The sequence below is a fragment of the Garra rufa genome, chromosome 9, assembly GCF_049309525.1.
Source record: "Garra rufa chromosome 9, GarRuf1.0, whole genome shotgun sequence".
Taxonomy (NCBI): Eukaryota; Metazoa; Chordata; class Actinopteri; order Cypriniformes; family Cyprinidae; genus Garra; species Garra rufa.
The window spans coordinates 19,990,652-20,005,087 of NC_133369.1; the positions used below are offsets into that span (position 1 = coordinate 19,990,652).

At 38.1% G+C, this 14,436-nt stretch overlaps 2 protein-coding genes and 1 long non-coding RNA gene across 4 annotated transcripts; 1 reads left to right on the forward strand and 2 right to left on the reverse strand.

The window, feature by feature from the left end:
- Positions 1–1,217: 1,217 nt before the first annotated feature.
- LOC141343037 (uncharacterized) lies at positions 1,218–6,418 on the reverse strand. 2 transcript variants are annotated; one of them, XR_012356706.1, is made up of 3 exons: positions 6,279–6,418; positions 4,394–5,215; positions 1,218–1,380 (listed from the first exon to the last, which is right to left on the reverse strand). It is a non-coding gene; the product is annotated as an uncharacterized lncRNA (long non-coding RNA). The 2 variants fall into 2 exon arrangements; XR_012356705.1 differs by lacking the exon at positions 1,218–1,380 and adding an exon at positions 1,604–4,146.
- Positions 4,313–11,649, forward strand: rap1gapl (RAP1 GTPase activating protein-like). Its single transcript, XM_073847631.1, has 19 exons — positions 4,313–4,459; positions 4,564–4,596; positions 4,689–4,785; positions 4,988–5,023; positions 5,155–5,202; positions 6,248–6,445; positions 6,536–6,633; positions 6,740–6,818; positions 6,906–6,959; positions 7,102–7,185; positions 7,337–7,437; positions 7,568–7,697; positions 8,840–9,010; positions 9,089–9,160; positions 9,303–9,389; positions 9,487–9,642; positions 9,775–9,858; positions 9,983–9,993; positions 10,366–11,649. Exons 1-19 carry the CDS (start codon positions 4,395–4,397, stop codon positions 10,430–10,432), a joined length of 1,671 nt encoding a protein of 556 aa, XP_073703732.1. The 5' UTR covers positions 4,313–4,394; the 3' UTR covers positions 10,433–11,649.
- Positions 11,650–12,223: 574 nt separating this feature from the next.
- On the reverse strand, positions 12,224–14,204 carry rps9 (ribosomal protein S9). The gene is made up of 5 exons (XM_073847336.1): positions 14,164–14,204; positions 13,613–13,725; positions 13,362–13,484; positions 12,977–13,163; positions 12,224–12,484 (listed from the first exon to the last, which is right to left on the reverse strand). Exons 2-5 carry the CDS (start codon positions 13,707–13,709, stop codon positions 12,307–12,309), a joined length of 585 nt encoding a protein of 194 aa, XP_073703437.1. The 5' UTR covers positions 13,710–13,725; positions 14,164–14,204; the 3' UTR covers positions 12,224–12,306.
- Positions 14,205–14,436: the final 232 nt, after the last annotated feature.

Consider the following 14,436-nt stretch of genomic DNA (forward strand, 5'->3'; position numbering starts at 1 on the left):
GAAGGAATGCCTAGCAACACTGTGGCAAACGCCACCATGACAGATTTTTAAGATTGTTAATAACTGGAACTTGGCATTTAGCGAATTGCCAAATGATCATTAAAAAGCAAGCACAACAAATGCAAAAGTGGCATCCCGCATTCACTCACTTGTTTGCATTTACTCCTTCAAGTGGACTATATTAGTGAACTAATATAGGGATCAGCAAATGAGAAAACAGAGCAATTTTTGCAGTAACTGTTTACAGCCCAGCAGGTACACAACGTCATATTATGTCAATTTGAATATATCTATTGTCAGCGTTAATTTGTCAGCTGATGTTGATATTTTGTTGTTTTTAGGTTGTGTAACCAAAATGTATCGTAAGTCAACGTCAAATACGTTTGGGCTCCAATACATTGGGGTTCAATGTCAACCTTACGTTATATTGATGTCCAGTGCCTGCTGGGAGTGGATGCGTAAAAGTGTATGTTTTAAATCCATTTGTCCTGCTGTTGGAAGTAGCAGAATCATGAATGCTTTTAAATGAGTTGCGGTCACTTTTACAAAAAAAAAAACAAAAACAAAAAAAAAAAGGTCAACAGTGTAGCAGTCTGTGAAGCTCACACAGAAGTCACTTTCAAACTAAGTAGCTTTTTCTTGGTCAACACAGCAAATTTGTGTGACAACATGGCCAACTTAAACATACTGCAAATCTGCATGAGGAAATCTTTTGCCTGCATGCAAAATTCCTGATCCCTATTTGCTTTTAACACAAAGCGATACTTGTGTCATGTGTATGAATTTAGGTGTAAAGACAAAAGCTGAAGACTTAACAAACTTCAGGTTGGGGAACACTACTGCTGTACACTAATAAATTGCACTGCAATTTTTTGCACTGTAACAATTATATTATAATCACTTTGTATTAGCTATTCACTGTACATTTTAAAGAGGTCATGATATGGATTATTTTAATATGGCTTGAGGTTTACTTATAATGTTAATGAAGTTTTTTTGCACAAAAAATTATTATTGTTTTCAATTCTCATTCTGACCCTGTTTCTAAAACGACCTGTTTTAAGGGGCATGTCCTTTAAGGCTTGTCAGTAATCAGCCACTGTTATCAACAGTATCAAAGCCCCGCCCCCTCATTATTGCATTTGAGTGTTTTGACAACAAAATGAAAATAAATTGGTCATTTCCAGAGCATTATGAAATCATTTACTTACAGTTTGTGATGCAGCTGCAGTCAGATCTAGTACCACTTCATCTTTCAACAAATGTTTTTTTGTGAACTCTCCTGTGCCTTGTTTACAAAACAACATGCTCTGACATGATCCAGGAAGCTTTAAAAAATAAACTATCAACTTGTTCCTTATGCTGGGAATTTTCTGATATCTGTAAAAGACACAAACAAGCTGTTTAATCCAAACATGTTAAAACGAACGTTCTTTCAATCCATTTGTTTTTTATTAATTTTTAAGGATGTTGATTGAAAGCTGCATGAAGAAAGCGTTGAGAGCAGCCGAGAGCATCAAAAAGGTTGGGCATTTCTAAACTTCACAAATCTCAACGAAAAACTCAGGGCGACAACCAATCACTGTGAAAAGTAGGCAAGGCAAGATTTTGACATGTTTCCGAATGTTTGTTGAACTGATGGATTACTGAGCTGAAATCACTTATCATTGAAAAAGTCACATGATTTATTTAGGGCTGTCTCTATAGGCCACGTTTCATCATTTTGAATTTTAGGTTGTACCTAGATGGCGCCAATGAAGTATTTAGTTTGCAAATTATTGTTTAAAAAAAGATGAAAGACAAACAGGGTGTAAACATTGCTTTGAGAGGTGTGCTCTGCCCTAAATTTGACACATCCCAAAGCAGTGGCATTGGAGTGTCGCCAGCGGCACTGAGCGCAGATTTGCACTGTAGTGGAAACGCACCGTTAAGCCGTTAAATGACTGAACACCAGTGGGCAGGTCCTACGATGAGAAGATGACTATTCGTCGATGTCATGCACTGGAGGCAGTGTTTATGCAAACGACTGCGACCAGATGACCAGATCACCTTGCACTTTGGATCCAAATGAGCCGTTTTATGAGGGTTATTACTTAAATGCTTTTTTATTGATGATGAGGACATTTCAAGTTTTAAAACTTTGTTTTCTTATGTCATAACCCTTTTAAAGGGGTCATCGGATGCCCATTTTCTACAAGTTGATATGATTTTTTAGGGTCTTAATGAGAAGTCTATAACATACTTTGGTAAAAATTTCTCAGTGGTAGTGTAAAAAACACTATTTTTACCTTGTCAAAATCAGCCCTTTTTAGAGCGAGCTATTCTGTTGCATGTTCCTGTAAATGCTAATGAGCTCTGCTTGCCCCGCCCCTCTCTGCCATGGGATGATGAGCCGTAATGTTTACTTTAGCCGCATTTAGCTGCGAAACTTGCTAACTAGCACATTATTAAGAAAGGCCACTTGCAAAGATGCATGAAAAAACCATACTTATTTCTGCTGTGAGTGAAGCTGCATCACAAATGATTTGCAGGAACATAAGCCGCTTTTCCACTATCGGGCCGAACCGTTCACAATGCTTAACCGTTCTGTTCCGTGCCGATCCGGGCCAGTCAGCACAGATACGGTTTGATTTTCCACTGTGGTGCAGATAACGGAACTATTTGGAATGTAAATACAAATGCGTCAAATTGTTGCCTTGGTAACGCAAGAGTAGGCAGCCCCGCTTCTACATTTGGACGCGATATGTATGAGGTTTTTTTTTTTTTTTTTCGGCACTGTTTTGAACTTTTCTTAACGCCCTTCTCTGCAAGACACTGCGCTATCATTTTAAAAACTTTTCGTTTCTCTTTGCACCCTCCAGCTGTTGTTGAATTTTTCTTTCCGGCCAAATATCAATATTAGAGCAAATGTTTTATCCACAGACCAAAGTGTCTCAGCCATTTATATTTATATTTATATTTACCGTATCTGCTTACTGCGCATCCGCTTATAGCCATAGACAGAGCCATAGAGAAACTGGTAGCCAGGCAACAGCGTGGCGACGTCATGCACATGCATTTTACCAGCCCGACTCAGCACGGTTGTCTAACCGTGCCGAGAATTCCGGGCCGAGAACGGTTTGTAATCGTGCCGTGCCGTACCAGGCTCAGGTGGAAACACAACTGGAACTGGAACCGACCGTTCTAAGAACGGTTCGGCCCGATAGTGGAAAAGCGGCTATAGATGCATATGTAGATCAGGATCAGCACTGTCTTTTCAAAAACGAAAGTAACATTAATCCTTTGCCTCTTCAGTGGCTCAGATGTCGGGAGTAAATGACGACTGCTATGTTCATTATCACATCCAACAACAGAACACCTCAATCGCTCAATCTGAGACATTCTAGTCAACACAATGGCGATCGGAGTCGGACTGTTTCAGCTCGGTGAGGGCGGGTCTAAGGTAAGGTGCTCATGTCATTCAACTATAGTGGGAGCAGCCTCTGTCGGTGTGTCGTCACACTGATAAGAAGCTGAGACTGAACTGATTTTAAAAAGGGGATATTAAAGATTAAAAAATAGCACTGGGTGGATTTTTATCATTGTAGGTTGGTTGTGTACACAAACTGCCAACACACATTAATGTTCAAACAACATGTAAAAGTGAGTTTTGCATCTGATGACCCCTTTAAGCAATATGTAAACAATACAATTAACAATTCCTGTCAGACAGGGGAAAAACGATACATTTTAGAGTTTCTGCCCCCTCTCAATATCACTTTTTCATTTCTCTATTCTCTTGTCGGTAAAGTCTCTTGACCCCTCTCTCTCTTCCTCTTTTTCCTGCTCCCTCCCTCTCGCCCTCTCTCCCCTGCTGCCTTGCCTCCTCTCTCTAAGAGAGTTTGGTCAATAATTGATGAATCTTGCTTACTGAAAGGGTAACAGGTCTATAGCAATAGTCCATTGCCCATTCACATATCTTTCCCTCCTCCCAGAGCAGGTTTTTTAGAGCGGCTGCATAAACGCTAGACAAACGCTTTTAAACGATTGCAGCAAGTGAATATTCACCATTGTATCTAATCAAAGGCTTTTAGTTGGTCTGCATATGTGCAGTAGTTCACCGACCTCTGTTGTCAGCGGCAAGAGATGGGCATGCAAGAGTTACTCCTGTCAGTCAACAGGCAGCAGGAGACAAGGAAGGATGTAGGGAGAGATTAAATGAGAGAGTGGCAGGGGGCAGAGAGAAAAGAGAGAAAGCGATACACACACACACACACACACACACACACACACACACACACACACACACACACAGAAAGAAAGAGACAGAGAGAAGCAGTTAATTCACCATCAGGAGTGATGGCCTGCATGCCTGGTTAGCATATTTCTGTGGCTGTCTGTGACAAACACTTACCATGGAAGGAAGAAACGAGAAGTTGTTCTCAAGGAAGAGAAGTTTCACATTCGGAGCTTACGGAGGGTGAGTGGATATGACAAATAACGTTCAGACGTTGCTGTAATTTAAACACAATGCTGTCTGAATTGAGGATTTCTTGTCATGTGGCATCTTTATGCTGTACGCAGGATTGACAAGTTCATCACTGGAAATGAGAGCAGGTCAGCTACAGTTTTGGGGTTGTTGCTGTGCTCAGGTGTTTGAACACAGTTATCGCATGCAGACTTTTCCAGAATGCTTGTCTCTGTTACAGCTGTGCTGAATCTGTGGGTCACAGCATACTGGATATCTTGGATTCCCCCTCCAGTGAGGCCATGAAGCCACTCACTTCTGCACCGTCCAGTCAGAAGGTAAGAAATCTCTTGTTTTAGATGTTCCAAAGATGTTGAAAATGACACTATGAAGATAGCAAATGATGTTCTCTGCAGTTTTCATAACTGAATCATGGAAACATTAAGAAGAAAGTGGACTATTCTGCATCAAAAATATTTTGATTATAGGGTAGGGTATATGTATCAATGTTAGTGTCATTCCCTCATCATTTCTGTGCAGGTCACGGAGTTGTTTGCCATTATTGAAAAGCTACAGGTAATGTTGTCATCTTTCTGTCTCTCTTCAAATTCTTCGCCAGTGTGAACAACACTGTGTAAATACAGTATGGTTGTCTTGTTCTGTCTCAGTGATGATGATGATTTCTCTGTGGTTGCGTTTGTATCCAGGGTAGCAGATTGGATGAACAGCGTTGTGAGTTTCCACCACCTCTGAGGGTAGGGTTTTTAGCTAAAAGAAAATTAAAATAAATAAATAAAATGTTATTATATATATAATTTTGGTAATTTTCTAAAACTGTTTGTTTAAGTAATGGCTTCTGAAATACACTACCAGTCAAAAGTTTTTGAACAGTAAAATTTTTAATGTAAACTAAATATTTAAACACTATATAAAAAAAAATTTTCTATTTGATAATATTTTAAAATGTAATTTATTCCTGTGATTTCAAAGCTGAATTTTTAGCATCATTACTCCAGTCAACACATAATATTCTGATTGTCTGTTCAAAAAACATATATTATTATAATGTTGAAAACAGCTGAGTAGAATTTTTGTCAGGTTTCTTTGATAAACAGAAAGTTCAGAAAAACACCATTTATCTGAAATGGACAGCTTTTGTACATTATAAATGCCTTTTTCATCACTTTTGATCAATTTAAAGCATCCTTGCTAAATAAAAGTATTATTTCTAGAATTAATTTCCCCCAAAACTATTATACTGAAGCTTTTGAATAATATACTGTATAATGTTACAAAAGCTTTTATTTCAGATAAATGCTGCTCTTTAGAACATTCTATTCATCAAAGAATCCTGAAAAAATTTACTCAACTGTTTTACGTATTGATAATAATAATAAAAAAATATTTGAACAGCAAATCAGCATATTAGAATAATCAGGATCATGTGACACTGAAGACTGGAGTAATGATGGGGAAAATCCTAAGAATAAATTACATCTAAAATAATCAAGAAAACTGTACACATAGTAGTACACATATTTCAAAATTTTACTGTTTTTGCTGTACTTTGGATCAAATAAATGCAGGCACCGTGAGCACTTTTGACTGGGAGTGTACAGCTTTGCATCAGTGGAAGAAAACATGAAAAAAAAAAAACAATTAATAGACATTATAATATTTTGCAATATCTTCCACAATATTTTACTGTAATAAGCAATGAATGGTGAGCATCTATAAAAAAAATACAATAGTGTATATGGTTATTTTTTTCCATTTATACAATTACTATTGATTACTCAGACAAGGCTGTTAAAAATTGGAGACGGCTTACCTCTCATCCTGCCCCCTAAATCTGGAGGTTATTGGATCGACCCTCCCCTGGATAGACATGTGGAGACCAGCCCTACTCTCTCACAAGGGGGTTTTGGTCTGGAAAGCTACGACATCATGGAGAGAGACAGTGAAGCCAAAGTTTATCAGGAATTTTTCCGCCACAGAGTCAGTTTTTAATTTGAAAAACTTCCAACCCATATAACTCTGTTGAAGAGACCCTCAATCACTTATGATTTTCTTTCATGTTTGCTGCAGTATCATCATTCGTTCACCGCCTGTGACCCCTCTCTTGGGCCCCTAGTTTTGTCTGTTTGTCTTGAGGAAGAGGAAAATCGCCTGAGAGTCATTTTGAGGTGTGTATTTTCTGACCACCTTAAATGTTGTTCATTATAATGAGGTACAGTAGTTACTGACTGTACAAGACCATCCTGATCAGTTTTCTTGTTCTTGTTTAATCAGGATGAAAGAGTGCTCAATTCATGGCACATTCTCTGTTTCTCTCTTTCAACAATTCCCCACGGCGGTGGAGCTGGCAAAGGTATTTCACAACTGCACAACCAGTTCTACTTGATTTACATTTAAAGGAAAGTGAATAGTTTTATTTGTTTTGATTTGTTTTATTTAGATGCTGTGCTCAAATGTCAGCGTCACATGTTTTGAAGCTGTGAGTTACTTAAAGGTACATCTTCATTTGTCAAATTTGTCTACTATGATCTGGTGGAGGAGCTAATATAAGACTTAATTCTGACAGATTTCAAAAAGTAAAAACTTTTCTGACATAATCAATACAATTGTGACCGTTTTCTCTTTCTGCATCTAAGGCCCCAGAGATCATAATGGCGTTTGATGAACACAGAGTGTCTCAAAACTTTAAATTTGGTGTCCTATACCAGAGAGAAGGACAAGTATGCAGAAACTATATGATTTACTTTGTATCAAACTTTGTGTTTCGTTAACTAGGACTTCTGGCTGTAATAGCCTAAATAGATATTTGTAACTTTATGTTATTCTTCCATGATTTTGTGTCTGATTTTTGTTCCAATGTATGTGATGTAGTTAACAGAGGAAGATATTCTCAGCAACAATGAGGAAAGTGAGGAGTTTTTGGAGTTTTTATCAATACTCGGGCAGACAGTCAAACTGCAAGGATTTACTGGGTAAAAGGATTTTTATTCCTATTCATACTGATTGATGTATAAATATCAATATTAACATCAATAACAAAACCACTTTAAAATGTGGTAGTCACCTGTCAAAAGGACACCATAATTTTTTTCCATCTCATAGTTTCAGAGGAGGTCTGGATGTTTCTCATGGCCAGACAGGAAATGAAGCCGTTTTCACCTCCTTCCATGGACGTGAGATTATGTTCCACGTTGCCACTAAACTACCATTCACAGAAGGAGATACACAGCAGGTAAAATTTGAAATGTGAAATTTTTTTAGATAAACAATCATTTAATGTCTTTTACCAAAACACTGTACCATAAAATGTATAGTGATATATTCAGACCAACAGCACGACTGTAACATACTCGGATGTAAACAACAGCATTGATTGCATGGTTAATGTACAACTGAATACGTTGTTCTGCTAGTTTATGTTGTCTAAGCCAGAGAAAAAACATGTGGAAGCTGCTAAATCATATAAAGAAGGACTTAGTAAGCAGGAAAGGGCACAATATTTTGACAAAACTAAAGTTAATAGGTTGTCAAGATACGTACAAGCATTATTAATTAAGATATTAGCCTAATATTTCACCTACCTGACTGGAAATGATAAGAACAAAACAAACACGAATGCTGTCAAGATTCTTGCCCTGGAAATCCTGGTTCAGTTTGGCCAACCACAAACGCTTTTTGTTCCGGAGACAGTTTTTTTCACTCCTCTTCTTGATTTGTTATAACTTCTGGCAGTCTATAGTACTACAAATGTTTTCTTAGTCCAACCGATTAGTACAGCCCAAAACATGACAATAACTGATCATTTTCAGCAGCAATAATCAGCAAAATATGCGATTTTCGTTTGATTCAGTGGCATTGTTTACGTTCTGTGCTGCCAATATGGCCTATTGATGATGCATCGTGAAAACACTCTATTGCCTTTAAACAAAAATCAACAATAACTAACTAATAAGTAACTTATAGTGTAGACACAATATTGCTATATAGACCTACTTTGTGTATTTTTGCATGCCTATAGTGGCAATATCTCAAATCTAAGTCCAATCCGGGTCTCCCAGCAATACACAGGCTTTATTATTCGTTGCTGAATGAATCAATGTGTTAAACGAATCTGTTGAGTCACTTGTTTCATTCCTGAATTAATTAGTGGGTCCGAACGGATCACTTCAAGTAAAATAACTGATCCACTCAGACAGACAGTCACTTGTCGCCACCTATTGGTGTATTAATATAACCTGCAATAATTACTACTAACACACTGAAATGAACAACCACAGACAAGTACAGTGATAAGTGCTAAAATGTCTTTCATAACAACGAATTTATATAACCTTTTTTAAGTATTATAACTCTACTTGTCTGTTTTCCCCTCAGTTGCAGAGAAAGAGACACATTGGGAATGACATTGTTGCCCTGGTCTATCAGGAAGGTAACACTCCCTTCATTTCGGATGTGATCAGATCCCACTTCTTGCATTGTTTCATTGCAGTGAGGAGGATAAAGAGAGAGAATGAAGGAGAAGGAGGAGATGGAGGATCATTTCAGGTAAAAAAAAAAAAGGTTATATTTTGCTTTATAAGCACTCACTGCACACAGCTCCAAAGCCTCTTGTTTGATTGACAGGTATCTGTTACCGCTAGGGAGGATGTACCACCATTTGGTCCACCCCTTCCTACACCACCCATTTTTACAGAGGTAAAATCACATGATTTATAATAATTCAGAAGTTTAAGCAAGGCAGCTCTCAACTTTATTACGTCCATTTTGTTAAAAAAACAAAAAAACAAACAAAAAAAACAACGCATGCAAACCACCAACCTTTGAATTTTACTTCCAGGGTTCAGTTTTAAAAGAGTTCCTCTTGACCAAACTCATAAATGCTGAAATCTCTTGCTACAAGGCTGAGAAATTCAGTCGACTGGAGGTAACCTGACACAAAGCGTGCTAACTAATCATTCACTGATGTCATAGTCTAAATTTATAACATTTCTGCTTCTATTTCATTTCTTTTATTATCTCAGCTACGTACACGTTCATCTCTTTTGGAAGCACTGCGATCTGAACTGTCTTCTCGATCCCAATGCATGTTGGGAGAGCCGTCACAGCCCAGCATCCCCCTCACTGAAGGGGGGAGGAGTGTTCCAGAGAGTGGTGGAGGATTTATTGAAAACTTCAAGGTAGATAATCTCAAACCTCAGTGGGAATTATAGACTGTAGGCCTTGATATTGTTACTGGATTGTTCTTATTACTGTTTGACATTAAAATGAGCTTCAAATCAGTTACTTTATGTGTCTCTTCCCATCTTAAGAGAGCTATTAGGGTGCGAAGCCACTCGTTCGATACCTTGGGAGTACCAAAGAAGGCAGGTAGTATAGCAGGACAGCGACCAAAGGTCAGCAAATACCAGTAACACACCAATGTACTTTTAATACATATTTTTGCATAATTTTTGTGGTTATGTTAAAGAATGACCATCTTTTTTTCTTTTTTTCTCACTGCTAAAACACTGGGAAAAGGATGGTGAGAGGTGAGAACAAATACATAAAATATCTTACAGGTGTCTTAAAGGGATAGTTCACTCAAAAATGAAAAAAATAAGACCTTTGTTCATCTTCGGAACACAAAAAGTATTCTCGTAGCTTCATAAAAGTATAGTTGAACCACTATGTTTCTGGCGTTGCTGTCTATGCAGGGTCAGAAAGCTCTTGGATTTCATCAAAAATATCTTAATTTGTTTTCCAAAGATGAACAAAGGTCTTACGGGTTTGGAATGACATGAGGGTGACTAATTAATGACAGAATTTTCATTCAAACTAGGCGAACTATGCCTTTAAGTGCAATTCAACTTACAGCTGTTCACAGAAGTTGTCTATAGTTTCATATTTTGTCTCACTCATAGCGAGCAGACAAGCAACGTGGGCTACACTGAGACAAAAGGTCAAACCAGTCCCCAGGATGACTTATAGATGAAGGATGTATCACTATTTCTGAGGCCTAAGCACAAAAAAACCTTCCACAGACTTCAAGATCCATTGAAGAGTGCAAAGCACAATAAAGTAAATAGATAATTTAACTGAAACTTTGTGTATTAAGGAAAGTTGTTAATAGCTGCAAGTGTAATTAGAAAGATATGAATATATAAGATTTCAGATACTGTATAATATTATTTGAATGTCTTCTGTGAAGTAGCATACAGTGCCTTGCGAAAGTATTCATACCCCTTTATTTTTTCACATGTGGTATGTTGCTGCCTTATTTTAAACTGTTTTAAATTACTTTTCTTCATACATTTATTTAAAAAAAATTAATAAGTACATTGCATAAGTATTCATAACTCAGTATTTAGCTGAAGCACCTTTACAGTCTCAAGTCTTTTTGGGTATGATGCAACAAGGTTTGCACATCAACATTTGGACATTATCTGCTATTTTTCTCCTCATTTCTTCACATCTGAAGCTCTGTCAGCTTGGCAGACATTTTAGGTTTCTCCAGAAATGTTTGATTGGGTTCAAGCCCAGGCTCTTGCTGTGTGCATAGAGTTATTGTCCTGTTGGAAGGTGAACCTTCTGCCCACTCTGAGGTTCTGAATGCTCTGGACTTTTTTTTTTAGGTGCTTTTTTGCCAATTCCAAGTGTGTTTTTATGTGTCTTCACTGAGGAGAGGATTAAGTTTGGGCACACCGCCATTAAGCCCAGGTTCTTGGTCACCACTCTAGCCAAAGCCCTTCTTCATCAGTTGCTCAGTTTGGCCAACAGGCCAGCTCTAGGAAGAGTCCTAGTTGTTTCAAACTTCCATTAAGGGCAACGGAGACTACATGCTTCTATGAACCTTCAGTGCTTGATTCAGTGCTCCTCAGTGCTTAGTTTTTGCTCTGATATGCATTTTCAGCTGTTAGACCTTTTATTAAGGCATGTGTCCCATTCCAAATCATACCCATTTAATTGAATTTGCCACAGGTTAACTTCACTCAAAGTGTAGTAACATCTACAAGCAATATGAATGCTCCTGAGCTTAATTTCAACTGTCCCAGATAAGGGTATGAATACTTATGCAATGGAATCAATTAAGTTTGTTTAATAAATTTGCAAAGATGTTAAATACCTTTTTTTTTTTTGCTGCTTTGCCATTGTGTATGGAGTGTAAAAAAGCATTTTAAATTTAAAGCAGTTTAACATAATGCAGCAACACAAAAATGTGAAAAAAGTGAAGGGGGCATGAATACTTTGACAAGGCAGTTTAGATTTGGTGGCTGCTTATAGCTGATGTATGCCAGCAAGTTTCTGGAATTGAACAAACTATTTTTCTGCAATTTATCAAGTGAACTGTGATTAAATGTGTATATCAAATACATTCCACTTTGATTCACAATAAAAAAAAATAAATCTGATCAGCATAAACTCCTTTTCAGTAAACGTGCACATTTGTTACATTCTGGCGTTTAAGACTCAACTGTACTCATAAACAGTGGTTTGCAGAACATAAGTTTAAACTTTTACTGCACTTTGCCATTCTTTGAATTATTTGCCTGAATCAGCTACTTAATCAAAAAATATAGTACTTTCACAGGAAGTTGGAACTTTAACCCTATCCCACAGGAAAACACTTCACAGCTTTGGGTTTCTAACACCATGCAGTCAGTTTACTAAAGTGACTTCACTATAGCAAAATATTGCATTTAAACTTTTATGGGTAGTTCACTTTAAATACTGAATGGACCTACTGGTTACACTCAAATGATGAGCAAAAACAAGATAACTGGGATAAACCATTTTTATTGAAAACTTGAGGAAGAAGAGAAAGAGCACTGCCGAGTCCCTCCAACCCTCTGAGAGGAATGAGTTTAATCCTCCTCTTCATCATCACCGCCTCCACCACCACCCTGGGCCTTCTTGGCGTTCTTTCTCTTGACGCGACCAGGGCGGCCACCACCGTATGGAGAGCGGAGAGAGAAGTCGATGTGCTTCTGGCTGTCCAGCCTCACCACAAAGGATGGGATGTTCACAACCTGCTTGCGCACCCTGCAGAACATCAGAAAAATAACTTAGCAAATGTGCAAAGGCTATTCAAGACCTCAGAACTGAGGTTGTTGATCTCGAGGCCTCATTCACGAGGAATTCTTGACACCACTGACAATCTGACAGTTTTAGCTTAATCACTGGCCAAGAGATGTGTAGTTTCATTACAGTACAAAAGCTGCCAAAGTGCCCACATTACCTGTAGACTCTGTTTCGTGCAATAAAGCACCCCAGACGTCATGGGAAGCTGTGGTTAATGGGCTTATTTTTTGTTACAAGCAAAGGTATACGGTTTAATCACCGAATTGACCTTGCAGAATATCATTCCCTCTCACCGGGAGGAGTTTAAACATGGTCAGCTAATGAAAGAGGAAGAAAACCTCAATACACATGTTCAGACACTAACCATTATACACACCCGCATGTACAGGAAAATGCAGTTAAAAGTCCTGAACTAAAGGGTTTCTACACATTCTGCATGCTTCAGCATCTTACCGGATGTGCCTCTGGCGGATGAGCACACGAGCATGGTGGATGCTCTTGGCCAAGCCAAGCTTGAAGACCTGTGTCTGCAGCCTCCTCTCCAAGAAGTCCTCCACTTTCAAGCCCAAAATGTAATCGAGCTTCATCTTGCCCTCATCCAGCACACCAATGCGCACCAGACGCCTGAGCAAAGCGTTACCTAGAAGTAAAAGTTAAAAGGTGAGTGTGTGTGTGTGTGTGTGTGTGGGGGGGGGAGTGATTGATGCAAACCAGACATAAAATTATTATAAGTGGTTACACGGCCTCATTCCGAGGAATTCTTGACAACACTGACAATCAGACTCCCATATTTTTGAATCATAGGCCATTGTTATAAGCAAATCTAAAACTAATTTACCTTCAAAGAGACGCTTGGAATCCTTCTCATCCAGAGTGAGAAGCTCTCTGGCAGCTTTGCGGATTTTGGCCAGAGTGAACTTCACACGCCAGACCTCTCTCTTATTCCTGAGGCCATACTCGCCTTTGGAGAAGAAAAACATATAATAATAATAATAATAATAATAATAATAATAATAATAATAATAATATTATTATTATTATTATTATATTTACAACAATTTGTTTTCTATAGTTAAATATTTTACTCACCAATGAGTTTCAACTCCTGGTCGAGACGTGACTTCTCGAAGGGACGTCTGGGGGTGATGTATGTCTTACTACAAACCCAACTCTTGGCGACCGGCATGGCGACTTACAGACGCCTGTGAATAAATTAAAATAATAGTTAATATAAAAAGCTAAAACCGGTAATATGAAAGCTTAACACTCAGCCAGGTCAGCATCTTCACATAACTTACAATGGTAATTACACTAACGTTACGGGATTTTGTTTTGACAAACTCAAGTTGAATAAACCTTTAAGAAACTTAAAACGATAAACGTGCAGATTCGATTAAATATAAATTTATATATATGTAAATAACATAAGGTATCACTTCATGACTAGGCCTGAACGCGCCTTGTGGACACACGTTGCGCTTCCGATAGCCTCTCCACATAATATAACCTATTAACGTGGTACTGCCCGTATAAAATAGCCATTTGCTATATAATAGCTTCAATAATGTTTAAGGGAAACTTTTACACGTGCGAACATTAAGAAATTAGGACAGAAATAGGGAGGCACATGCCGCCATTACCTGTCTATGTCAGGCTCGCGACGGAAAGAGAACATGCGTTCGGTCTTCCCGGATATTTATATGCGTCTTTTAAACTACATTACCCACAAAGCTTTGCGAGAACGGACAGAAGTGTCTTCCGTTAACATCACGCCCTGTGATAACATAACAACACCCCCTGGTGTTTAAACTTTGAATTTGTATAAATATATATAAAAAAGGCTTACTAGAATGGGCCAAACAGAAGATAATAACCACTGAAGAAGTCGTAACGTTACCTGCTCCTGCAGCCTT